Below are 27,603 nucleotides of genomic sequence, written 5' to 3' on the forward strand. Positions count from 1 at the left end.
ACTTTGTGTTTCCCGCACCTAATTCCTAACCCATCACTTTGTTTCTTGTTTAAAGTGACGGCAGAAGCAGAGAAGTGTTAATGACACTTGGCAAAAGTGGCAGATGGCTCTTAACCTACAGCATGATCCACTCAACCAGACTGTGAAAATCAGAAAAATAAAATCCTCCATCCAGATGAGTAGGGTCTACAGAAAAGTTGAAGTTGGGTGGAGTTTCTGTTGGGAGACGATACACTACACCACTACTACTACTATACCTACATTATGGGAGTTGCTCTACCACTACTACTTACTCACCGACATTTCGCACGCGGGATGATCAATTATTTCCAAATCCGTTTCAATGTTATCGACTAGCACCGATACCGTCTTCTGCCCATAATCATCATCTAAAAAAAAACAAACGATAACAACAAAAAAAAAAAACACTTTGTGATGCCCTTAACTCTAGGTCTTACTGGTTAGGTTTCTACGAAATAATTAGGATATATTATTTACAAAAAAAAAAATATATAGGAAACTACCCAAGCAGGAGTGCATTCTACAAGCGTTTATTTAGTACGAAGAAGTATGGAGGAACTGCTGCTTTTCAAGAAATCAACCCCAAATGCTAAGTACTTTCGAGGAAATCAAAATAACAAGTACTCAAATGCATTTCTCCAAAGGGTCGAAAATCGATCAAATTGCACCAGAGGCGGCGACAACCTTTGCGGGGCGTTCGATGGGCGTGTCGCCCATAAAACCGTAATCAAAGTGATTTTATTTGCCCAGCAAGTTAATGTCGCAATTGACGCTACCCCCCTCTCTCACTCTTTCTACATTGACTCGTTTTTTTAACCGTAGCGCCATAAAACGTGAAAAAGGAGGAGGCAGACAGTGAACTTGAAGTGGGGTGAAGGAGGGCATATGGTGCAGGGTAACAGGACACGGAGCTCGGGACTCCGAACTGGCAAAGGCTTCTGCCCCAGTGGTGTACACGGAAAGTGCTATGTCACCAAAACACTGCCACAAAATAACAAGAAAAACATTAATTTTTTTGCGTTTTTATGATTTACAAAATAATTAACTTAAGTACTCAGCCCATAAAAATCCATTTTAAAATAGTATTTAATAGTATTTATGTTATAATTTAAGTTTAGAATTCAACTTATTATGAGGGAGAGTTAAACTCCAAATTAAGTTTAAGTTTAAGTTAAGTTTAATGCCCTAAACCGGCACATAGCCCAAATTTCACACTATTTAAGTTCAAGGGCAGTGTTTAATGTAAATTTGAAACAACGGATTTTTGGGTGAGCCATGAAGCGAATTTTTCTGCCAAACACAAACCTTTGACCCATGCTATTCGGCGATGTTTTTTTTTTTTTTTTGGCAGTGCATGAGCAACGCCCAGTACACGCTTTGTCAGCAGTTTGACGCGAGCCAAAAAAGATGATGGGGCGTATTGGATGGGTGAGGCATCGGAAAAAGGACGGAAAGGTCCTGGAAAGGAGTCGCAAAAGCAGACAATGACTGCAGCTTGCGTCCAACTCTGTTTGCATTCAGCTGTGGCAAATATTTAGACGCCAGTCGACCCGCATCTGCAAACCCCGGCAAACCCAACACAAAAGCTCCCACCTCGTCATTCGTGCATTCCCCCATGCCAATGGAAAATGACAAGAAAAAAGAAAAAAAGGAAAAACTTTTATACTCCGTAGCTTAATTTGCATGTTGCAAGAAATTTACCGTGCGTGGGCGGGGCCACAAAACTGAATGGAAAAAAGCAAACGTGCTCTATTGCCGTATTTTGTTCAGCAGAATCCTCATCCTGCCTAATGAGTCCTTGGCTCTTTTGGCGGCTTAGCCGATTAGTCATGCAATTGACAAGTAACAAAAGCCAACCGCTTCGCCGAGTCATTGCAATGCAATTATACAAATGCTTTTTGCAAATAAAACCAATGAAAAGCGTTAAATTTGAGGAAGCACCATTCTATTTAGACAAGGGATTTACACGCGCCACTTGCCCTTAAACCAAGCAAACAAACCAAATATACAAAGCGCGTGCATCTGCCTGCTTTTTGTGGGGTTTACTCTAAGACCTTAATGACCATTTTGCTGGAGAAATTAGTGGGGGATTATTATTAACAAAGCTCAATAGTTTGCCTGCTTTACCATAATGAAGGTGCTCTCATTTAATCTATTTTGATATACATGCAACAGGCTGCCGGTCATGCTTGACCGACCTTTTCACAGTGGCTTAAATATAAAGAGGTTTATATATTTGCTATTTATAAAAGCAATTAATATGCTCTTTGCTTGCCTCTAAGAATATAAATTTAAAAAAAAAACGTTTTTAGTGCATTTGTGCCCGAAGGATAGTTATTTTTGACCAGCAAAAAATAAAAAGAAAGTTAGAAAAATATACATCATTACCGATTAAATTTAAGACTTTTCCTCTAGGCTATTTTCGAAAATCAGAACCACTTAGATTTATACAACAAACGGACATGGCATATAATAAATTTCCCATCTGCTTTCGAGGGCGTGGCATGGTCATGCAACGTTAGCGAGCCATTAGAGAAAGATGGCTAAGACCACAACGCCCACACGCAACAGACCAGGCTATTTTGCGTGTTCAGCTACAAAACATTCAAAATGCCTCAGAAAAAATAGAAACCACACACGAAGGCTTTAGGAAACAGGCATCAAGCAGTGCAAGCAGTGGACATCCTGCAGTATAAAGCAGTTGCAGGACAATACGACTATGGTAATTCCCAACAATAGTTAACCAAAAACAGAAAAGGGCACACACTCAACTGTCATAAAGTTGGCCTTTGCTTCTGGGCTAATTAAAACCTCTCAGGGATTTTATTATCTCGACCATAGAGAGAGAGACAGACTAGAGAGCAGCAAATTCCTGCATGAACAGCAAAGGCATTTTTGTTGGCCCCGTAAGCTAGATCCTTCCTCTGGATGCCAGAAAATTCCAACACAGAGTCCGGAAAATACAAACGCTGGCATGAAGTACGTACACACGCAATCCATATTACACGGAAATAAAAAATCAATATGATAAGATGATCTAATTAAATATACATATCAGAGCTCTCAGCACACTCTAACTAAATTTGTTTTGACCAAAATGTAGAAGCCCTACATTTGATTATAGTATCACAATAGAATTAAGCCCGGTGCTGGTTATTAAATTTACACATCAAAACTGAAAATTAAACGCATTGAATCCTTGTGTATATATAGGTGTTGACCAGCAGTCCACACAGCATAAATCTAAAATCAAAATCATCAACTGTTGCTTTTGGGTGTTACTGTGGCGACACACGTGTTGCACGAACGACAAGCTGTGCCAAGTTGCAATTATCTGCTGCTAATGGAATATTGGGTTTCGGAAACTTTCACCATTATCAGATTATCCAAGCAAGGACTTAAGCCGTTGTGCTAGAATAAACCAGAGGTAATTAACTCAGTGACCAACATGAGCGTGGTCCATTAAAGTTCGCTGCTCAAAAGGTAATTCGATAGTGCCAGCAATTCAATTAATTCGTCTTCGTAGGTACAACTTTACGCAATGCACCGCACCGCATGCATCCTTTGGCTGTGCATGGATGCATCTTTGGGTTTCCAATTAATTAACTCAATATTCGGACCCACACATATCTGGCCTTTGGCTTTGACTTTGGCCAAGACCAAGAGAAACTTATAAACTTATGGCTATCGGAGGAGAAAAAAACAGACAAATATTAACAAAGTATATTTGTAGACTAATGCGATTTGATCTGGACAACAAACAACAAGGACTTTAAGCCAATGTCAGTGATGTGCAAATTCTACAATTCACACTGAAAATCCACTTAAAAGCTCCAAAGCGGTTATCAAAGTGGATGGTGGAAAACCATCCAGCCATCATGGCCCATTTTCTCTAGCTATTCCCCACACTTCAGATCCGGTGATATGGTCGCGAAAGTTAATGAAATTAGCGTTGGTGCTTTTCATATTTTATGACTTTGTGCCGTAATTAAAATGCAAATGTGTTTGATTAAAAGCCGCATAGTGAAGAGCCAGGACAGGATTTCGCGTTCATAAAACTCTTGAGAAGTAACTTCATTTTCAATTACTTGCCTTAAAGTTTCTCTAGACAAAAATAAATTGGGGGAATGCATCTTAATTTTTATTTAAATGTGATTCTACCAAGCCCAAACAAGTAGCAAAAAAGCGAGTCTACAAAAAAATTGGATTAGTAAATTCTTTCTTTACTTTCTAATTACAAACTACAAATTATTAACCAAGCCTTACTTTATGTGCCGAACAAAAACTACTAAAATATAAAACAAATCTACTTTATTTCTATATTTATTTTATCAAGAGTTAAGGATAAACTTTACAATATTATCTAATATGCGAGCTGTATACAAGTGCAGACTAAAAATGTCAACCGAAAGCGATATATCTTTTTGATATAGAAAATGAACTTTCGATTGGCGATATCAACTTGGATGGCAGGCCTGATAAATATATAGTTTTACATTTGCCAAATTAAAAAATTGCCAATTAATAAATTTGTGTGTGCTTTTTGTGTTAAATAATAAATGCGGACTTACCGAGACTCAGGTCGTAGGCGCATATGTAATCGGAAGTGGTGAATTGGTATGTCAGGGTGGTTTTACCCACTCCGGAGCCGCCGAGCATGGCAATTTTGTAGGCCGGAACGTTTGGATCCCCGTCGATGACTTCGCCCGATGCTCCCGATGCGTTGCTACGATAAGATACAGGCAATAACAATAATAAGCAAAAATATCAACGCACAGTGGGTTAGGTTTCATCAAAGTAGCAACCGAAAATCTAGCAATAAGAATATTAACACTTTAAGTTTAAATACTACAAGCATAAATATATTAATCTATTTACACCAAAAAAATGGGTTTTTATGAAAATCGAACTTTTAAAAAATTCTACAAAAAAACTTCCAAAAAAGTTTCACTGTGCTAGAACGACGGCGTTTCCTTTGACAATAAGATGGGAAACGCCTTGCCATTGTTGCGAATCATCTTCATCTTTTGGGCATCTCACACTCCAAAATGCCGTTGTTAATGGCAGCGGAAATTGTTTGGTGTGGAAATTGTATGAAATTAGTCAGACTATATAGACGTGAAAATGCCGCACGTTTTGCATTGTTGTCGCCATGTGAACTGTCATTTCTTGAACAATTTATTGCCATCCCAGTCACTTTTGTTCACCGAACGACGATGTACATTGAACGTTGAACCACTGAACTTACCTATTGTGTCGATCCACGCCACTGTTTGAAGTGCCAGTAGAAGTCACGGAATTGATCGAACGTGACCTGCGGCTTCTGTTTTTTTTTTTAAATAACAAAAGAAAAACCTATGCCAGAGTCTGTGGAAAATAACAGGTACTTGGATAGTTTACCTAAGGGAATCTCCCAAGTTGCAAATGCCATGGGAAGTGATGCTGAAGCTGCGCAGACGATAGTAGGTCATGTCCGGATCACCGGCATGAATGGCCGAACGTCGCATCTCCGCTAAACGGGGCTGAAAAAATATAATAAAATAACAATTATAAGAAAAATTAACAAAGAATATGAAAAATTATGACCAATTTACAAAATTACTCATACGCCATGTATGCTTTCCTAAAACGTATACGCAATGTCATACATTTAAAAATAACTCATACGCACCATTGACTTTTTAATAAAAACGTAAAAAAGTCAATAAATTCCCTCTTCATTTTAAATATTAAAAAATCTTAAATGGCTCACAAGCATGCTTGTAAAATAAATATAAAAATAAATACTAAGCCTTGATGAAAGGAATTTGAAGACCCATGAAAAGTAAATGCTGCCCATGAATAAATAAACGTCCTGGCACAGGAAAACCAATCAGGCTGTCTGACAATGTTTGATTTCATTTAAGCAGTCCAATAAGGTGTGAATAAAGCCTTTACGTATGGAGAATGTACGATGGATCCAAGAGATTTAAGACACCTCTTGCGGACAACAACGAGTACCAAAGTCGCATTCTGTTCCTGCCAATTGCAGGGCGATGGCCCCCGATGGGCTTATGGCACACACATATTTGCGGTTGCCCTTTTGGGCCATGGTAGTTGAAAAGTTTTTGCACTTTTTCGGCTGCCTTCGGGGTTTCAGCCACCCTGTTATATACTTTTTTTTTTGTTTGCTTGCAGCAAGCGACTGAAGATGAGGTGAAGTGTGAATGGATCTGGGACTGCAGTCGACAAGTTTCTTCCCTTTTTCGGTGTCGAGTGCCCCCCACACTTGACACTATTTCGCATTTAATGCTGAACTTTCAGACTCCGCCAGACTACAGACTGCATACTACATTCTACAGACTTGGCCAAATCCAATCGCAATACCAATCCCAAGCCCCGTTTGGCCTGGAGCCATCTACGTGCTTGCCATTGATTCCTTTTGAAGGTTCTCCGCTCGTTCGCTCACTTTAATTGCAGCCAACGTGCGATTGCATTGGAATCCATGCGATGCGAGACGGGCATAAAGTTTTTGTGCCGGAAAATGATGAAAACTTCGGGTCAATGCCCGACGACTGCTCCACTTTCTTGCCGTTTTTCGTAGTCCCACAGCGTCTGGTGGCAGGTGCAGGAATTCCACGTGGCACGTAGCTCGCGCAGCACGCGCATTGCACAATTTTCACTCGAGCAATTTCACAAACTAATTACATTAGCTGCACCGACTAGACAAGTGCAAGTCAGCCAAAGAAGCGTTGGGGATTATAGATCCCACGACCACAATCGCAGCCATAAATCCATGTTAATGGCACACAGTTATGGGACAATTGGATGACACGACCCCTTAAGTACTTATTAAATATTTTGCTGAGCAAAATATAAAGTTGTTACTAGAAAATACAATAAAAATAAATTTAAAATAAAGACTTTATATTGAAACGTATACTTAATAAAATAATAATGGGTATTTTTTAAAGTATTTTCCTTTTCCTACTATCCCTTGAATGAACTTTCTTCCAAACTAAAAATAAGTACATTCAAACTCCTGAAACTGCCTTAATAAAACAAAATGTAGGTGAATCTAGTGAGAGTGCACTTAGCTGGCCCGCTGATTATGGCGATTTTTCAAATGTGCCAAAAACGATACAGGAAAACACCAGGCACAAGTGGGTCTGGCCACTGGGGGATAGGTGGAAGTCGGGTGCATGATAAGCTTGCCTGCCAGGCAGAGGCAATATCAAACTACTCTGGCCCCCCAAAAACGACTCAGCCAGCCAATGACCCGGGAGCAGAGGGCCAAAAGTAGAACCATGTATCAAATGCTTACTCATGCTGAATGCTGGAAACTTGGCCCAAACTCCTACTCACAACGGCATCCACAGAAATTCACCTCCCCCCCAGATACATGTGTAATCTTTGGTTTCTTCGTCTTGTATATACATCTAGTTTTTTCTATTTGTCTTTTCTTTTTGGTTTTGGGCCAGTGGCACTATTAAGAATATTTCACTGTCGAGTGGAGTGCTAATGGCTGTCCTTAAATGGCTTTTGTGTTCCCCGGGCCGAGTTTCAATTACTTGTCGTCCCATGTCGGTGCGATAATCCCCATGAGCTGGCTCCTTGAACTGGCTTAACTGGTTCCCGCATCGAATGACTATGCATTTGCCAAATTTTCACCCAAAAATAAGTAGTTACAGTGACTGCCTCGTTTTTGTGGAAAGATGTGGGTTAAATGTGTCTCGAATATTAAGTTGAAGTACTTTGTTAGCTTCAAATTGAAATTTTGATCGGTTTAAAAGTAAATATTTAGTATAAATATATAAAAATGTAATATTAAAGTTATACTCACCCTGCGACTTTCTGCCGGCATGCTGGAGGTCCTCAAGCGCTGTCGCTCCGTTAAGGGTTTGCCAGAATGGGAGGCCAAGACGACTGAGGCAGCCAAATCTGCTATGGCGGTGCCTGATGTACTAGCCCCCGAGGATTCACCCACGCCGCGTTCTCGTTTCATTGGCAAATGGGTTGGCAAATCCTCCCGCTCCTGCTGCATTTGCAACTCTAATAGTTGCTGTTGTTTCTGCTGCTGCTGCTGCTGCTGTTGTTGTTGTTGCTTACTTGGGATCATGGAGACGGGCGATGGGGAATCGGTGGAATCGCCATTACCATCTGGTCCACTAGTTACCTCGGCGACAGCAGCTAAGGTGGTGTTTGATCCACCGAGAAACCCCAGACCCACTGTCAAATTGATATTATGAGAGGATCCGCCTGGTAAGCCACCTCCACCCATGGCATCTGCTCCGACCATACCGGGTTTCTTTTCACCAGAACCGGAAGCTTGGGGATTCAATGAACCCACAGTGCCATATTGTGGTGACACAGCTCCGGACATGGCCTGTTGAAAGGTCAGGACTCCGGCCAGAGACATACGATCCCTAAAATTATAGAAAAATAAATTATAAAATATAAAAATTTATGAAATGTTTTATTAGTTCAGCTCAAAAACGAACTTTGGTAATTATATTTGAAATATTTTTTGTGTTAAGTTGAACTTGAAAAATATTTTTCAGTCTACCCAGGGATTCAACATTCCCATAGCTGGGCTTAAGGTAAATTGCATTCCAGCTCATAATTAGGCCACTTAGCGAGCCTGATGAAAACTGATTGAAAAGTGGCCCAGACCCACTAGCTTTCAGCTTTCAGCGTTATTAACCTTATTAAGCCGGACAGTGAATATTCGGCGGGTAAAAGAAGATGAAACTCTCTAGATACATTATTTTTACGCTGTGACCTCTTTTGCTTTTGTACCAACCCAAATTCTGATTTATAAAAAGGTCTCTTTAATTTCTATAAAAGAGGGCAAACACTTAAAGCTTTTAGTTTTCCTTGAAATTCCTGGTTTCCCAGGCTAGAAGCCATAAATGTTTCAAACTTACAACTGAACAAAAGAACTATACTTCTTCAGGAATGCAAAAAGTGCACTATGTTTGTTTTTTAATCGTACCATTATTCGTGATTTGCAAAACTGAATAAAGCATTAGAAAAGAAAAAAAAACATTTGAAAAGCCATTTGGCATTAAATCTGCAGTTTCAATCTGAAAAACCCATTGGGCCAAGGTCGCTCTGGGATGCCAAAGACAATGGCAAGTTGAGGAGCACAAGGAGGTGGCGACGACGACGGCGCGAGAGGTCACAGTTGAGGGCTCTAGGCGGTCGGGGTCACCTAATTAGGGTGGACCTCCTCGTCTACCCACCTGCCACCGGGCATTGTTGCAAAAGTTTTTAATTATCATTTTTTTTTTTTCTTGTTTATGACTGGACCGCCTTTTCCGAGGGCTTCTGCCTGAAGCTTTAGCTACTTTATCATCACCATAATCTTCTCCATAAATGTGAAACAAAAAAGGAAAACTGACGAATTGTTTCTTTTTTTCTGTTTTTTTGTTTTAACAACATTAACCAACGACTGAGAGTTGAATTATATGCATACAATTAATAAGTGACTTAAAAGTAAGTTCATTTAAAACTTGGAATTAGAAATTTATAAGAAATTTATAAATAATAACCCACCTGGCGCTACTGCTATGCGAAATGCGTTGAAAATCGTTGGAGTCGATCGGTGCTCCACCGATACTATTCCTGGTATAATTATAATCCGAATGTAATAAATTTCCAGCTATCGATGAGGCGCGACGTCTATTCAAAATCGGTGACTTCTGGGCCCGCAGACTCTGCTATGAATGGTGATATGATCAAAAATAAACAGACAAATGTAAGGGGTTAGAGGTGTCGCTGAAAAAGAACTTTGTGTTACAGGACTGTATATAATGCAATATTAACATTTATGTCAAAGTGTCTTTTATTTGGGATTTGGGCTAACGCAACTGCGTTAGCAATTCAATTACAATTGCAACTGAAATGAAATAATTATTTAAGCAAATTTCATAGCAGCAATTCTGGGTATGATCCCTCTAAAAAAAAATCAAAATACTCAAATGTTTTGTAATGTTAATTTTATAATATATTCCAATTGATTTAAGAAAGTGTAATTGTATGTATGGAAAGTGTTTTGTGCAGTAGATAATTATCAATAGATCAATACTTACACGACTGCCAGTTGGATTCTGGGCTGCATTGACAAAATCACTGAAAGTGCTCAGCGGTGGAACGATCTCTGGGGCAGGTTCCTCGTCCAACTCCCATTCAGTATCGTAATCCAATTCGGTGTCATCAGAATATAGCTGACGTGCCTGATGCGGCGTCTGATGCTGTTCGAATTGAAGATCCTGCTGATGCTGATGCTGATCGTATTGCAATTGCTGTTGCATCTGCTGATGCTCCATGGACTGGTTATAACCGTAGGCCGATGCCGAGGTGCTGGGTCCTTGGTTGTAGTAGCCACTCTGTTGCTGCACCCGTTGCAAGGCCGCCTCACGAGTATGGAACGCTCCCTTGCCACTGTGTGTTGGTGGTGTGGGAAGAAGACGATGAACATGGACTCCAGGTGTCGGTAGTTGCTGATGCGCCACCTGTTGATGGTGGTGTGGTGGATGGGTTACCATTTGATGCTGTTGGTGGATCATCTGCTGTTGGTTAACTCCCTGATGTTGCTGATGGATAACCTGTTGATGCTGCTGATGGTTAACCTGTTGATTTTGCTGGTGGCTAACCTGTTGATGCTGCTGATGGTTTACCTGGTCATAGTCCTGTTGGTTTACCTGTTGCTGATGTGGCTGATGGGTAACCACTTGATGCTGCTGTTGCTGCAGGGCAACGCCTTGATGATGCTGGTGAGCAACCTGTTGATACTGTTGATGGTTTGCCCCCTGGTTTTGCTGTACATTTACCGTTTGTTGATGTTGTTGTTGTTGTTGTTGTTGTTGCAACATCGTCTTCTGCTGCGGCTGCTTGAGGATCGGCTTTAGGACATTATACGCTGGCTGATGTGGTGCTGGCGAGGGCACAGGATTATGAGTGCTGCTACTAATACTGTCACTCTCATCGCAGCTGGCGTCTGGGCACCCAAGCCGGAACCACGGGCAGCAATCAGGATAAAATAAAAGCAAACGGAAATTTCATTACAATAATAGAGAATGCATTCATCTAATTGAATAAATATTTATATATAAACTAAACTAAACTGAAATAGGATTTTCCTTTTTAGAAAAACTGAATGTTAATTAGGACTTCCGCTGACCAGTTGACAGAAACTAACCGCTACCATGTGGTCTCAACCAAACAAATGTGGTCAGTTCCGGAGGGACAACCCAAGGTTTCCAAAAACCTTATCTTTATGGAAAACTGTGAGAGTTGGAGCTTACACCTGGGACACCTGTGCCCGGGTGTCTACATATATATATTTCCATTCTTTGTCTATATATGTAAGTGTGTGTATCCGTGTCTTTCCCAAGAATTATGTTTCCCAAGTTGAAGTCAAATATGAAAATGTTTTGCCAGAACCCAAAAAGCAAACTTTTTCCGAGACATTTCCCAACGACTTTGTCTCTCTCTCTCTCTGTGTGTGTGTGTGTGTGTTTACTTTTCTGTTTACATGTTTATAGCCAAGCTTAAGTTTTCTTTGCTGTTTCCTTTTGTTGTTGGGCAAAGAAAAAAAAAATTAATAAACTTTGGCTCTTTATGCGTCGGTGAGCGCCATAAAAATTGTCGGTTAGACCCAGCGCACATCGCTAAAAAATATGGCCACACATGACAGGTTAACAGACTTTCGACCCCACGGATACCCAGTTAAATATTCATTTGATACGCGGAAATCCTGTCACTCAAAAGTTACGCCTCGAAGAGGTGCGAACTTTGACTTTTCCTAAGAGACAACATGAAATTGTGAAACAAGAAACCAATTTAATTTAGTCCCAAGGGATTCAATTTTAAAGAAATGTAGTTTTAATATTATAAAAAATTTTCTTTAAACATTTTAAAGAGTGAAGTAAAATGTCTCAGCAGTCTATATTCTTATTATTTTATATATATACACCCCCTAGAAGTACAGCCATGTCCAATGGGTGGCCATAAAAATTGTTTTCAACATATTTATGATTAAATTTCATGGCTCCGAGTTTGTCTAGGAAACTTTCCTGGGTGCTTTCTCTTAATTAGCGTGTGGCACATTCTTCGCCGACAGAGCTTAAGAATTTTACGATGCCGGCATCATTTAAATTTCCTTTTTTCTTTTTTGTTAACTGTTACTTGGAGTATATTAAATGGTATTTTCTGAACAATATCTATTGTCGGCACTTGCAGTTTAATCATTCGATTAATGAGCATTGCCTTGGGGCCTTTTGGTAGCCATTTGTTAGATTTGTTTTTGTTCATTTGAGGGCATGATTTTAACCAGTAAATTGAGTTGATCCCACTGATTAATCATAACGTTTGAAGCCCTTTACGGTCCTCAAACATTTTCCTAACGCATTCAGACGAATTAATCATCACAAGGAACCCATCCATTATAGAAATGAGTCGAAGGCTTTTCATTTATCGAGCGGCTGCTCCTCCATTCAACAGTTTACCAGATGCAATTAAAAGGACAAAGGCAAAATGTATCTTTAAGTTGGAATCCTTTCACCTGACGGCTTGTACATGGACAGAGACAGAGGACACCCCCCAAAAAAAGGAGCCGATTATCCGTGTAACCCGTCAATGTCACCCGTTTCCCTCTCTTAACCCTCCCCCCCTCACAAATGGGGCAAAAAAGAAGCAGGAAAAAAGGATTCAGGACAGGCAGCGGATAAATGTCGGACCTTTTTCGCTTTTTATACTCTTCATTTGCCACTTTTTAAGTTGATGTTTAATTTTCGTTTTTGGGCTGCCTTCCGGCTCGTGTTTGTTGGCTCTTTGCCGCGGCCTTGACTTAACCGTTTTATTATTTAAAGGCAGTTTAAAATGGATTTAAGCAAAATGGAAGATATGGTTACGTTTTGGTGGATAAATTATATATTTCATCAATACCCATGAGTTCCTAAGCTTAGCAACAGACTTTTAAGTAAATTATCTTCGGCAAACAAAGTGCTTTTGTGAGATTCTTTAATAACATTAAATAATTTTTTAAAGTCTAGTACCGAAAGCTAATGCTTTAAGCTGATTCCCAGTCGAATTAAATTAAAAAGCTTTCTAAAAAGCTGGCAAACTTGGCCATTGTATAGTTAATATTATTTGCTGTTATTACCTGAGGCTAAAATCAATGAAAACTGTTTAGTTTGATAACAGCAGCTTAAAGGAAAGATGTTTAGCTGTTATAAAACATAAGAAATATTAATTCTGCAAATCATTTTCACTTTAAAACTTTAATTGACATAGAAAATAGAAAGGAAATCATATTATAACTTTTATAAGAACTGTAAGGGGCAGGAGCAATGGCCAACACTTGTTGGCTAGTGTAATGCGTGTCCGGTGTTAAGTGCTTCGAATGAACCTGAAGGACTTGGCTCCTTGGAACGTCTCCCTCGTGGCTTGTTGTCAGGTGCCACAAAACAGCCGCAATTGCATCAATGTGGCAGCCGCAACAACGTTGGCAAAGCAATAGGAACCTAACATCCGGCAGGTGACTTGCGGCCTCGTTAGCCGGTTGCCTTTAGTTCTGTTATCCGGAATATGGAGAGAGAGAACAGAGAACATGGAGCATTGAGTCTGGAGATTGAGGACCCCGGAGTATGGCCCATTTCTTTGTCGCCGTAAAGTGTCAGTCTTTGTGCACGGGAAAACACGACCAGGCGGGTAGTCTTAATTAACCTGCCAGGCGATGGCCGTGCAGCATGCAAACCAGGCAGGCGAGTTCTCGTTCTGCAATTGGGGCAACCGCCCATGGCACGCACTTCCGCACTCCGTGGCATGTCCACCTCCTCGGTGGTGGTGCTGATGGTGGAGAAACCATTGCCGCCCACTGGATAATCCCCTTTTCACTGCCCAGTTGCTGGTGACTAATTCCCTAATCAAGAGCCAGCCCCTGCAGCGCCTGCATTTCCGTTGCGATAATCCAGATGGCCGAGATTTCCTGTTTTTCATTTTTTTTTTTTTACCCCTCCTTTTAACTTTTTTTTTTTGTGCTCGCTGTTAAAAGTCTGCATTGCGTGCGCTTTTAATTGCGCTTTACAACACTGTCAAGTGATAAGAAGGCTGGCACAGTGCGGATACTTAATCAGGGATAAAAACTATGCTAATCATGATTAACCTAATTCAAGCTCTAAAGTGCTAAGAATTTGGTTCAATTCTTATTCACTAAATGATATTAAATATGTTAATATTTCTTTTTAAAACTCACCGAAGTCGAATGCCCTTTCTAGAATGACCGATCCCCGTTTCTCCTGACGCTCCTGTCGTTCCTGTAGATTCTTGTTCTTCGAGGCTGCCAGCTCAGCAGAAGTGTAAGTACTAGTCTTATCAATGGTCTTTGATTTGGGTGTAGATGGTAGCATATAACCGCCGGCATAGCCCTTTGGATAATTAGCGCCACAGTTATCCTCGCCATCAGGTCCAGAACGGGCTGCCTTCGAACTGCCACAGACACACTCACAACATGCCAATGTCACATGCTTCTGTGACGTTCCCGGTTGCTGACCCTTTAACTGCTGCTGCAAATGCTGTAGGCCATCTGTAGAATGATCATGTTGAAGATCATGATAGCATGACTTCAAGTGGTGACAGGGTAAGTTACCGTCGATTCCCAGAAAGAGAGCACAACCACGTTCTACGGTCGAGGTGGAAGTCTTCAAGGAGGGCTTCAAGCTGGTCTTCGATGGTGATGGATACAAGTTCGAGCGAGATCCTCCTAGTCCTCCTCTTCCATCTCTTCCTTCTCTTCCCTCTATACCATCTCTTACTTCTCCTCCAGGATCGCCAATAACACTAGCACCCGGTACGGTCAAGTCCAAGACACTGCCGCTACTGCTCGAGCTGACATTCGGTGCCAGGGTTACGGGTCCCAATCCCAAAGCATTTAATCCATTGCTGCTCAGGGTCAGTGATCCTCTCGAGCGATTCCTTCGCAGCGAATTTACCCGGCTGCTACTGTTCGAAAAACTTACATTCCGATTAGCAAAAAGGTCAACGCCACTGCCACTGCCACTGCGGCTTCGTGACTGATAGCCACGCTGTAAATAAGTCAAACAAAAAAATAAAAAAATTTAAGTAAAAATTTTCAAAAAAAACTTACCTGTTGTTGCTGTTGCTGTTGATTCTGGAGCTGCTGCTGATATTGCCGTTCAGCTCGTCCCCTTCGATCGCTGCGATCTCCGCCGCTGTGACTCCGCATGCTGCCACCGTACCTCTGCCGCTGGGGCTGGACGGGGCTGTTTTGCCGTGGAATAACCTGGAAAATAGCAAGGAAAAATAGCCAAGAAAACGGGGGAACACACCGATTAATATGTATATATATATATATATATATAAATACACTTAGGAACGATATTTGGTTTGGTTTTGGGACATGCTCGTATATAGAAGATCATCCAAATTTAGGGGGGCGAAGGGTCTCAGGGGATACCTTATCCTCCAGCAGATTGGCAAACAGGCCCACATGATCCTCGTCTTCGTTCATCATCGCAAAGAAGTTCTTAAACGTGTCCGGGAACGAGGCCGGAAATTGGCCACGAGCCTCCAACTTGGTATCCATGACTCCTATACCACTCTCCTCCTCTATTATCCTTATATATATATATATTTTTTTTTGTTTTTCTTTATCTCTCTGTATTTCTATTATTTTCTTCTTTTCTTTTTTTCTTATAGGAAAAAACTTTATAATTTTTTTTTATTCTTTGGTCCGTCGTCGTCGCAAACAAAGTAACATGCAAGAAGAGAACACGCATCAAGGTTAGAGTGGGACAGCAAAAGCGATAGAGGCGAAAATAATGAAAATTATTTAAAATAAAATAAATGAAAATTAAATCTATTTGGACATCTCAGGTGCGCTCATCCTTTGCCGATCTGTGAAACTAAAAGGAAATCTTGGAAGTCCAAGAAGAGAAAAGTATAGAAAATGTATCCCAAAAACCATGTAACATATAGAATATATTACTTGATTTCTTTTTTAACACATAATCATAACCCGCATTAAGTTTTTTTTTCAATTTTCTAGAATCAAAATTTTCTTATTTAAATGGAAATGGAAATCTTCAAAGCTTCTTTCAGCCTACGAATAAGTAAACGCCGTTTTAAGTTCACAAAAATCCGAATTTCTCTTTGTATAAAGACATTCATTCAGCAATCGCATCCGTGGCTGTTATAGGGTCGCTGTGATTAAGATTAAGACCAATACCCAAGTTTCCTCAGTTGTTGAACTTTAATTGAAAGCGAACTTCTTTCAAGCTCAACTCAAGGGTAAGTAAGTGGGTGGGTGGTAAAATGATTTGGTTGTGTGCCGTCAAAATACTTAGCATACTTTTTGGCACCCCTTCGCCATTACCATTTCCATTTACCATTTCCCATTTCCCCAAAAAACTCCCATTCAACTTCTCCATCATCTTGGGCTTTTTCTACCTACCACCATCTCCAGCCTCGCTTTTTCCAAGCGGCTAAATTTGAAAAGTTATCAGACCGCCGCGGCTCACAAAACTGATGTTGAAGTTGTTTGCCTGCCATTCGAGGTGTCACACCAATATAGGTATACGTCCCGGAAGAAACTTATATATATATTTTTTTTTATACATATGTATATACCCCCATCTCGAGTTGTAAACGAGAAAAAACCATGGCACAAAAAGTTATTTTAATGGCGGTTTTTTTTCTTTTTCAGACTGGACACCAAACAACTTATTCAACTTTTATACACTGCAAATGGACTAAACCCACCGCCACTTCTGTATAACAAAAAAATATATATATATATAAAAATACTCCACCCTCCCACCGAACATGTAAATGAGGTGCAGATGTGCGTACCACAAAAATATATTTTCACTTTGCAACTTTAGCGAAATTCGTTTGGCACACTTCAACGCGCCTGCGACTTTGGGATTTTTATTTTTTAGCAAAAAGTAGACTAAGCTTAAATTAAAAGTGTAGATTGAAGTTAGAGATGAGAATTTAAAAAATGAAATTAAAACAATGCTTTCAAATGTTGTAAATATAAGTAGCTATATTTATCTAGAAAGTGGACCTAAATAAGGTACAGGGTGGCCCATGTAGCGTTTGCTTTTCGAACTATCGATAATTTTGACTTTGACATTTCGAATGTCATTGTTAATGTGTCAGATATTTAGTAGAAGGTTTGCGGTTTACGAAACGAAGAAAATTGAGATATATTAATATTTTTAAAGCGATTTTAAAATACAAATCTTTCATGGGCCACCCTATACAAGAGCCAACTTGTGGACAATTTAAGAGTAATTTATTTTAAAAAACTAAGCCAGCACAATATCAATTGCTTAAAAAGAAAAGCGAGTCATTAATAAAGATAATAATTCAAATACCAAACATAAAAAAAAACAAATTGCAAGTTAATGAGAGGAAGGTGCATGGTGAAGTGCACTGTAAACCGTCACCAAAGTGAGGAGCCACAAATTGAATTTCACAGCGGTTGACTCAACAAGTTGCCACACTTTTTCTGGGCGTGACCATTATAATATGCTTTGTTAGCACAGTAGAGGCGTGCCCCAGTGCAGTCTAGACTGGACTGTTCCGCCAAGCCCAAGATTCCACTTGCCTTCCAAGAAGAGGTCATCGGTCGCGAAAAATAATTTAATTGCAAAACGCAACAAATTATAAGCCACTCGAAATGCATTTGCACACTTGAAAAATTTGAGTACTTGGAAAATATATTATTTATAGAGAAATCTCAAGAAGATATTGCAAAATGAATTTCTATCTTACGAATATATTTCAAGTGTTTATGGGGAAAAAGTATTCTCCTTTCTAATGAGGGGATTTCCTAACCTAATCCGCTTTATGAAAGCGTTTGATCTAACCGCTGCCGGGCTATAATAACGAATAACCATAATGCCCTCTAATTTTCCACTGCAGCTCGAATTTGCTGCCAATTTGTGGGAAAAGTGGGAAAAGTTTTGTGGGCGGAGGGTCAGAAGCCCCCTTCGGCAATTTGCGAGGCGTCGGCGGAAGTACAAACCGCTCCAGCCACCTCCCTTTTTGCCAACGTTTTAATTTTTTTTTTTTTGTTTTTTTTTCACTCAAACATTCTGGGCTGTAAAACAACGAGAAAAAAAAGTTAGCCTCTTTCGTCAAGTCCCCAGCTCAACCATGTCAAGTGGGAACCTGGCCCAGACTCTCGCGTTGGGCTTATTAAAAAGTTGCGGACACAGTGAATGGCTCTTTGGGGGAGTGTAGGTGGGTGCACAGTAAGAAAAATTCAATTCAAATTAAAGGGCACTTCTATAAAACATTTCAGATGAATAAATATTGTAATACAAAAGAGAAAAATCACGTTGTTTAAAGATAATTTTAAAACAAAATTAGGAATTTTCATTACTCATAACTCTTTCTTCTCTGTAGAAAAATCCCCATGACAAGGAGATAGGCTAGGGGTTTTTTTTTTCAAAAAGCGTTTAGTGTCCTCAGATGATTGTACGGAAACAAGGACAGCGTTTCAAAAAATGTATATATGTATATATATGAACATACCTTAGCCACTATGGCCTAGAATCCAAGTCCGAATAGCGGCATCTCCACTCACACATATATCCCTGTAGCCTTTTTAATTAGCAAAGCAAATGTAAACTCAACCGAAACGAAGGAGAAGATTTAAGAGATGGCTGCCAGCAACATATTATTCTCTGTCTTATGGTTTATTCACTTATTCATATATTAAATGAACGGCGGAGTTAGGGGCATCCGAGAATATGGCTACAAGAGTTTATTGAGCCAAAAAGGCAACGTGGCCCCAATTTCAGACGCAAATTGCAATCCTCCCACTCACTCACTCACTCACCTATCTATCTTTTTTGTTTGTTTGTGTGCATACATACAGTTGCGGTTGAGTTATTAGTGGCACATGGCACATGGTATATATATTTGTAATATAATTAATCATTTCTCAACAAAAAATGATCATAGGGGATAAGTTAGGGATAAAAAAAGTGTTTTTTACACCCTTGCAAAAGCCTAAATCTTTCATTGGAAAGGTAAAACTAACCCCAGCTATTACATATTTTTATTAAATGCACATATTGGAAAATTTTCTGTATTTTCTGGAGAAAAATCCATGGAAAAGGCAAGGTTAACACATGCATTTTTGTAACAATTAAATTATTTTAACTAGAATTAAATATTTCAAGTTTTCCTGTTAAAATATACAGCACCCCTTTCATAGTTTTATTACTTCAAATTATTTAGAAAACTCAAAAATACTGATTTCTAGAGTTGTTATTATTTTCCCAGAACTAAAGATGTTCTAGAAATTTAATTTTCTAATTATTTATTGAAAAATGCTGAAAAAGGTTTCATAAAAAGTCAGCAAGTTGTAAGAATGCTCTGTTGTATTGTTTTCACCTCGGTTGTATGCATATGTATATGAATTTATGACCTGCCCAAATAGGTATGCTACAAAACGCCAAATGAGCCACAGCCTGCGGCCAGAGATATGGGTGGAAAAGAGGGGTAAAGAAGGTCTTAAACAGGGGTAAAAAGAGGGTGCAAAGCAAGAGGGGTCTGAGGAAAGGCAAACAGCATGAGATGTGAACCAATTGAGAGCTCCTAGAGCAAGGGCAGTCATAGGTATGGCATATACGAGTATATATATATATATATATACTCATAAAGGTAGGAGGGCAATAAGATGTTGCAGCTGCTGCTTTTTGGAGGTTAAGTACCAGTGGCAGCCATATTCAGGGCCAAAACTAGCTGGTTGCGTTGGATCTTGCGGGTAACAGAAGACCCATGTCTAAGGTCAATACTAATTTCAGCCTTCAATGGCCAATGCATTTCTTGGAATACAATAGTAACATTGGGTAGTTAGAGGAATTAATATTTAACCGAAGGCAACATGCAACCAAGTTAATTGCTTATCAATTACATATGATTGATAAACCTAATTGGATTCTCCCTTAACAATTGTCTTACCCTGATTTATGGTTAATACCTACAATACCCATTGAGAATCCATTTAAAATTCCACCCATCAGCAGTTCAATTTTTAAACTAGTCAAATGAAAACAAAATAAGAACATAAACACAAAAACCGAACAGTTCATTGACATACTCAACTGCAGCTCTTTAAATATACATTTCCCTAAATAATTTCACGGTCTGTCAATCAATTCTAGTGGAAAATAAACAATATCTCTTCAATTTTTTCCATTTCCCAGAATACTGAATATTCAGAGTGCGGGTACACAAAACTGGAGGTTTGTCAACTTTGTTTTTTGACATTCTTGCACTGATAAATTCACAGAATAGTATACAAAATTCTTTGTTTAAACAATAAAATAATATATAAGACAAACTTGGTAGAGCATAAGCTAATATACCTCTTATATAACCTTATTTTCTGATTTATAATTTTAATTTTTTTGTATATATTATTACTACTTTTTGCGTACTGTAACCAGTTCCGGATGGATCACTTGACTTTCCGCCACCCTTCCAACTCCCAAAACCCTTTCCTTTTTTTTCATTTCTCATTTTCGGAATCGAAACTTTTCCGCTGATTGTTTGCATAGGTCGCGACAGTTTTGCGAATTCCTTCAAGGAGTTCCACCATCTGAACCTGATAATTTATACCAAAAGCTGACCCAAAATCGAAAGGTCGCAAAGGAATGTCTTCGAGTGGATGGGAACAACAAAAAGTAAAAGCCAAAAAAAAAAAAGGCAACTGGATGTGGAGTGGCACTTGGTCATTGGACGACGTTGCGCTGGGCAACAAACTAACACAAAACATAAAACTGGCCAAAAGGAACCAGAAATAAATAAAAAGGCGCATGAAATTGGATTTGCAGAACTACAACACATGACGAGAAAGTGGACAAAGTGGGTGAAAGTCGGGGGGGAAAGTGTGAGGAAAAGGAATGGACTCCATTGAAATGAATGAAAAGAATGAATGGGGCAAAGAGAGCGGACAGCATGGGGGTAATGGGGGTAAGGAGGCTGAACCTTATAAATGTTTAAGCAAAAACCTCTTCCCTTTTGCCTTTTCGCATCTCCTCTCGCAAAAAGAAAAACAAGAAAAAAAAATTATGAAGAAGAAAAGAATAACAGAAAAGGAACCAGAGCCGAGCCACTACGCACAGTTTTTTTCCAGAAAAATGTAATACACAAGGAGAAATAGCAAATTAAATCAATAAGGAATGTATCAATTTTCAACTTCATAAAAATGGTTGTAAATAAAAATGTTTGAAAAATCGAAAAATTCTTTTAATTTTGTAATATGTTGTATGTTTTGTATAACTTTTCTTATAGACACTTTCTTAGAGTGATTTCTCGTATGCTTCAGTTTTTCTATGATTTTGTATTTTCTTTTTTAGATTTGCCCGTCATGCGGCGAGGGTTGGCAAAAAGAAAAGAAAGAGCTGGGAAAAGTGAGAGGCTGATATTTATCCAGGGAGAAGGCCACTTGCGGCATGTTGATCTAGCTGTTAAGGCGTTTGTAATGACAGGGATAAAGTTTTATGACAACAGCCAACGGGCATAGAAACTTTGGCTTTCACCTTCCACTGATTTCTCAGTTCGTATACACATTCGTTGGACCATGTACTAAGAGTAGAGTAGTCCTGTATCCTCTTTTTAACCCACCCACATAGCATCCAGATATTTAGTAGGTAGAACTGGCCTGCAGCCAACTGGGCAATCAAGGGATTCTTTTATATGAAAACATTTCCAGATTCGTGTCAAGTCAAATGCAGAAGTTCAACTTGTGGAGCCCAGAAATCGAGATGAGTAAATAAACCAGTCTATAAACATTTTCAATGTCAAGTAGAGCTGCTGCCTTTTCGTATGGCAATGCCATTTCGAACAAATATTTATATTTTAATATTATAGAGATAGAGATTAATTTTGTCCGAATTTAATGTTATGGAAACTGAATCTTTGACAAGTGCATCTCTTTAATAAATTTCAATATAAATATCAATGCCACCATATTTGCAATATATTGCAATTCATATTTCGATATGAACTGTGTTAACTTAAACATTCTCAATAAAAAGTTCTTCTTGTTAACCAATTTAAAAATATTTTTGCATTTTCTCACATAAACTTAAAGTCCTTTAAATGTGAGATAAATCCACCATTAAACTGGCATTATTTATTGCAATTTACGAGTACAACATTTCTTGCAATCATTAATGGCAAAAAGCGGCAATTATATTTCCCTCATTGTACAAAAATTCCAACAATGCTGTTGCCTGTTAACAAAGGATAAACAAAAGGAGCCAACAACGAATTGCCAGTATATCGAATGCAATAAATCAACTAAAGACCCCATTATAATATGAGTTTCTAAAAAGCAAGGGGGCATACTACGGCTGGCTTGGTACTGCCAATTTTTCAAGAATAATAACCGTATTGTATTGACTGTCAGAAATATGCAAACTATGCCAAATGGACTGCAAAATAAATTGGCAAATGAAATTATAATGCTACTGACGGCCTCAGGAAGTAGCCACTTGAATTTTGTATTTATTTATTGATGCTTCCATTTGATGGCTGCCACCTCCCATGGGGGTGTATGCCCAATGCAATGTGCCGACATGTACAAGTGGGTCACCAAAGTTAAAAATAGACTTCCCCACGGGCATAACTTTCATATAATCTGATCTGGTTGATATTAGGTCAAAACTACTCTAACTTTTGGTATGGTAATGGTATGAAATATTGAAAACTCAAGTAAGATTATATAAATCTACTGATATTTGATCTTTAACTAGTATAGCCCACTAAGGGGATGCTTCAACTTGGAGTAGTGCACTTCTCTATAACTGAAGCATGTTTGAAATCACTTTCCACTCCGCCAATTCCAATTAATCAAACGCTAATTGATGCCCATTGCCGCTATTAATTGATTCCCACTACAGACACTTCGGTTCGTTTCGGTTGGGGTGCATTAAGATGGCTCCGGATGCGTAATTGAGCACATGGACGGCACATGGGGCACGGAAAAGTCAGTGAGGGATGATAGTTGGCTATGCAGCTTCAATGGCTTCACACGAGGTTAATTGGGTTGACCGAGCGACACTATCTATGGCTAACAAAAGTTGCCAAACTCTCACACTCTTCACGTAACTAGTACAGTTTTCTCCTTTTTGTTATTTACTACAAATTCCCGGTTTGTCTTGGAACTTGGATTTAAAAAATTTAACTAGCACAGAATTCAAGTTAATTAGTCAAATATTTTTCCACAAAATGTTTCCTTTTTATGTAAATATAAAGGAAATTTCCTTTCACTAAATTCAACGAATCGGAAATAAATTTACCGAATCCTTTGTTCTAAAAAACTCTCCTTACCTTAACATCATATGTAAAGGGATATTACCACCTGTTGAGCCATCGTTTGTCAGAAAATTCCCGACATCAAGTCAAAATAAATACCAAATGGAAATATAATCCAAGTCGAAACTGCAGATAAAATGTTGTAGACAATAGCACAACGGGAAAGAAAGGGAATCGGAACGGAATGGTGAAACAAAGGAAAACCTCCGCAATTCTATAAATCACGTCAAACTGACCGATTGGCGCGCTGACTGCAATGGATACCCATACTGCCGTACTCTATATCCCTAAAGGGGATTTCTCATTTCTACCATCTTAATGCATTCGAGACACGCCTGATTGACTGTCGGGCACATTGAATAATCCAAAAGAGCGACGGTGAACACAAAAGCTAACCAAAGTGTTGATTAAAAAAAAAAAAAAACTTATCTCCTTACTTTTAGTATTGCCTTCAATCAGGTTGTTTTCCACGAAAGAAAGGGTATGGTATTCGGGTACTTTGAAACTGAAGAGTTGGGAGTTGGGATTCCTGGAATATGCCCACTGTGTGGCATACCAATCCAATGCCGAAGGGGTGACAACTGGGGTGTGTAATCAGTTGTCAGGCATCTGTCAGGGCATTGGCGCCCCAACCCTTAGTCCCAAAAGCCAAAAGCTGTCAGCCGAGGGCTTCATCACTGTCAACTTGCTGGCCGGATCATTATCGCGACGTTCCCGTCGCCAATTTCTATACAAAAAATGTAAATTTTATTTATTCGCAACCTTTGTAATCGTAAGCTAAGCGATATCTCAAGATATTTAGAAAAGATATAAACGATTATATGTTATATGGTTTTATATCTATTTGGATTTTGGTATTATATGAAAACGTAAGGTGACAAGCTTTATAGTTCTCATAATCAGATGCTCACTTCGTCAACTCAGAAATATTTTTAATTAAAATTAATTTCACATAATAAAGTGCAGCAGTTGAAGTGGCAACTGAGGGGTGGAATTTTCGGAGACGAGAATATGTACTGCAGATGGTAGGTGAAACATTTCAAGCGACTGTCAGGCGCTGGCGTGCCACTTCATTTGTACTGTTTGCCACACCACTTTCTCCGCCCATTTTCCGTAACAACCAGAACTGCCACCCATAACCACCCCAATGGCATTTAAATACCAGCAACATCAGCCACATTGCATTTTAGCTCCGACTCACGGCTTACTTTTATTGCACGCAACAATTTCGTGCACATTTTCCCCTGAGTGCACTCAGCAAAATGGGTTATAAGTTTAGTTTTATCACTAAGAATTCCCAAGTTACCAGCTTTGGGGAATTCGAAACTAATTAGAAGAATGTGAAAGCAATTTATAGATATTTTTCCTAGATTTTCTTCTATTAAAACCAAATTTTTTCTTTAGTGTAAATGATGAGAGACGAATGATGCCGACAGCATGCCTGGACGCTTTTCTTTCAAGCGGGGAAAAAAAATGAGGAAAATGAGGGTTTTGGGGAAATGTGGGTAGAAAGCTTCGCTCCTTGGAATCAACTTAGCCGCAATGCGCCTTCAGGTGCTCAACATTGTGTCCTGCCATTGCCAGGATGAAGCCAGAACGAAGCCAAGGATGCGGCAGATGGATGCCTTCCTGGTGCCGCTTTGAAAACCAAACCAAGTACATTGAGCCCGGGACACTGACACTGGGCAAAAGCTGACTGGGCTAGGACCAACGACAGCAGCCGGAAACGGTTCATGCAAATGATCCAGCCCTTGAGGGTCCATCAAATGAATACTGTCAACTTAACTGCAGCACCCACAGAACTAAATATCAACAGAATTGAGGGTCTTTAATTGTCAACTGCTTGAGTTTTGGAAAAACTAAAAAGTATGCAGGGTGCATACTCAAAAAGGTGCGATTTTGAAGGAATTTTAAAAACAATATTAAACTCTCTCTAAAGAGATAACTTTAGATAACTCCAAAGACACTTTGATGTACAGAAAGCGAATGTGAGAGGGGAAAAACGTGTATCACATAAATGAAACCATCCATTAGTCCTCGTTGTGATTGGTTGTTTTTCCGAGCCACAAAATGATTTTGTATTATTACTTTGCATGACAGACATTAAACATTATTACACTTTTTTTTTTTAGCTTGTTTTTCATTCACTGCGCTGCTGTCGCTGTCAAAAAAAAAAAAAAAACTTGATCATTAATCACCATTAAACTAGACCAATGCGACGCCTACAGGACCTTTTCAGCTTTGTTTTTCTAGTGGAGTGCGAGTACAGTGGCTTAAAATCGCCGGATTTGAATATTGAAGGACTAGTGGGATTTGGGAATTATGATTTATTGCTCACTGTACCATAGCTGGTCATCGTTTCGGCCATCTAACAATCCTACTCCTCATACTGTTACCTTATCTAAGCAAAACATATTTCAGCACTTAAACAAACTGTCCATTGACATTTGAATACAAAATGAATATAATCTGAGATTTAGTTGGTCAGAAACCCTTCGACACGAAATTGCCAATTTCTAATATCATATTGCAGTGCTGTGATATATTATTGGCAATCACACAAGAAGAGCAGAAGTTCTTCATCTCGAAATAAGTGGCTTGTAATTTGTCAATTTCAATTTGACATTGTGAAAGTGTGAAACGCAGGTGGAATGCCAATGAAGGGGAAACTTTCTTGGGAATTTGAGACAATTGAGAGAATTATTGTATTGATAATTATACCAACTAGACAAATAGAATGTAAAAACTGAAACTTTAGCTGTCTGTTATTTACCTTGCAAGCACAGCTGTACTTTTTATCATCAGAAAAATAACAAAACTGTCATCATAAACTCGAAAACAAGTCACAGTTAGTTAAACGAATCAATGAGAAAACTGTCAAAAACCATATATCTTCTTTGGCTAAACTGTACAAATGTGCTATTGGACAGAATTTGCTATTGGACAGAATGTGCTGTTGGTCATTACGAAATGTCAAACAACCTATCGATATCGTAATCGGAACGTGTAAAGGTCTCTCAGTCTACTTAACTCTGTTTTCGTTTCATTCCCTTTTTCGATTGGGCTTTAAGCACTACTAAGCCAGTAGCAATTTCAACAACGACCCCGGGGAGAATGTAACTTTAATTATTGATTTTTATTCGGGTGCCGCAGGACGAGAACTTCGAAAGACGTGGACAAGACGGTTAAGTATGTTGGCTGATGTATCTGGGTGCGTGCTGCCTGGCGACACATTTTTATTATAGTGCTGCTTTACCTTAATTACATTAAATCGATATTGTGTTCGGTAAGTGTGTGTGTGTGTGTGTGTGTGTGTCTGTTCAGAAGATGTCGGATGAAATGAAGCTGCAAATGGAGTCCCAAGTGAAGAGCTTAGCCGCAAAAAAGATAATGTAAAAGTAGGACCGAAAAAGAAATAAACAAGAAAAACCTTGTGCGCAATTTATGCTCCCACACTCATATTTTATTCAAATGGCAGGGTGGCTGGCAGGCAGGCCAACAAACAAAATGCTCTTGTTGATTAGTTTAAACGCTTTCGTGAAACCTACCAGCCAAGCAATCTGCCAAACCAACCAACCTACCACCCAACCAAGAAGGAAACCAACCATTTTGGTAGGCGGAATTGTAAATAACGAGAAAAGGTGGCCAGGGGAAATTTTTTGAATAGACCTCAATTAAAATTAGGTGATGGTGATGCCTGCCAATTCGAAATGTTAGGCAGATTTCGCGTAAACAAAAGACCGTAAATAATACCCAAAAAATTTGTGCAAAAATCAGTCAAGTATAGAACAGATTTTAATCGAATTTCCTGTGCGTGCGCCATGTCCAAAGTTTTCACTCAAAAATATCAAATATACAAAATTGTAATTTTGCCATGATTGAGTTTTATTCTTTATAAAATAATTATTGGGCAAGCTGACCTATGTGGTTAACCAACAAACTGTTTTCAAATATCAATTTCTGGGCAAATATATTGCCTGGAACTGACAGAATAATATTTCATAATTATTAAAAAAAAATTCAAATGAATTTTAGGTGAAGCTCAGCAGAAAGTTTTAGTTCCGAAAAATCTTGAATTTTCCCACAATTGTTAAACATTCAATGTAATTGCAATTTCCAAGCAACCTTCCAATTGCCCTTTATTAAAGATTTTCTTTTAATATTTGTTTGATTTTTCTATTAATAGATTTTCCGCATCACTGCAGTTTTGGTGTCACAGGAAATTCATTTTTC

At 39.0% G+C, this 27,603-nt stretch overlaps 1 protein-coding gene across 9 annotated transcripts in view; it reads right to left on the reverse strand.

Moving 5' to 3' along the window:
• LOC108110389 overlaps nt 1–27,603 on the reverse strand; it is a 45,262-nt gene that overhangs the window by 6,829 nt on the left and 10,830 nt on the right. For 3 of the 9 annotated variants that reach the window (XM_017219437.2, XM_017219436.2, XM_017219435.2), the window contains exons 3-12: nt 15,482–15,750; nt 15,152–15,307; nt 14,261–15,089; nt 10,095–11,035; nt 9,559–9,722; nt 7,844–8,426; nt 5,422–5,543; nt 5,270–5,344; nt 4,593–4,747; nt 298–389 (exon numbers count right to left, since the gene is read on the reverse strand). In XM_017219437.2, coding sequence (XP_017074926.1) covers nt 298–389; nt 4,593–4,747; nt 5,270–5,344; nt 5,422–5,543; nt 7,844–8,426; nt 9,559–9,722; nt 10,095–11,035; nt 14,261–15,089; nt 15,152–15,307; nt 15,482–15,610 — 3,246 coding nt within the window. In that variant the 5' untranslated portion in view covers nt 15,611–15,750. The remainder of the gene's footprint in view (nt 1–297; nt 390–4,592; nt 4,748–5,269; nt 5,345–5,421; nt 5,544–7,843; nt 8,427–9,558; nt 9,723–10,094; nt 11,036–14,260; nt 15,090–15,151; nt 15,308–15,481; nt 15,751–27,603) is intronic. The other 6 variants (XM_017219443.2, XM_017219442.2, XM_017219444.2 and 3 more) reach the window with 6 other exon arrangements.

Source organism: Drosophila eugracilis, unplaced genomic scaffold, assembly GCF_018153835.1.
Source record: "Drosophila eugracilis isolate 14026-0451.02 unplaced genomic scaffold, ASM1815383v1 contig_2147, whole genome shotgun sequence".
Lineage (NCBI taxonomy): Eukaryota > Metazoa > Arthropoda > Insecta > Diptera > Drosophilidae > Drosophila > Drosophila eugracilis.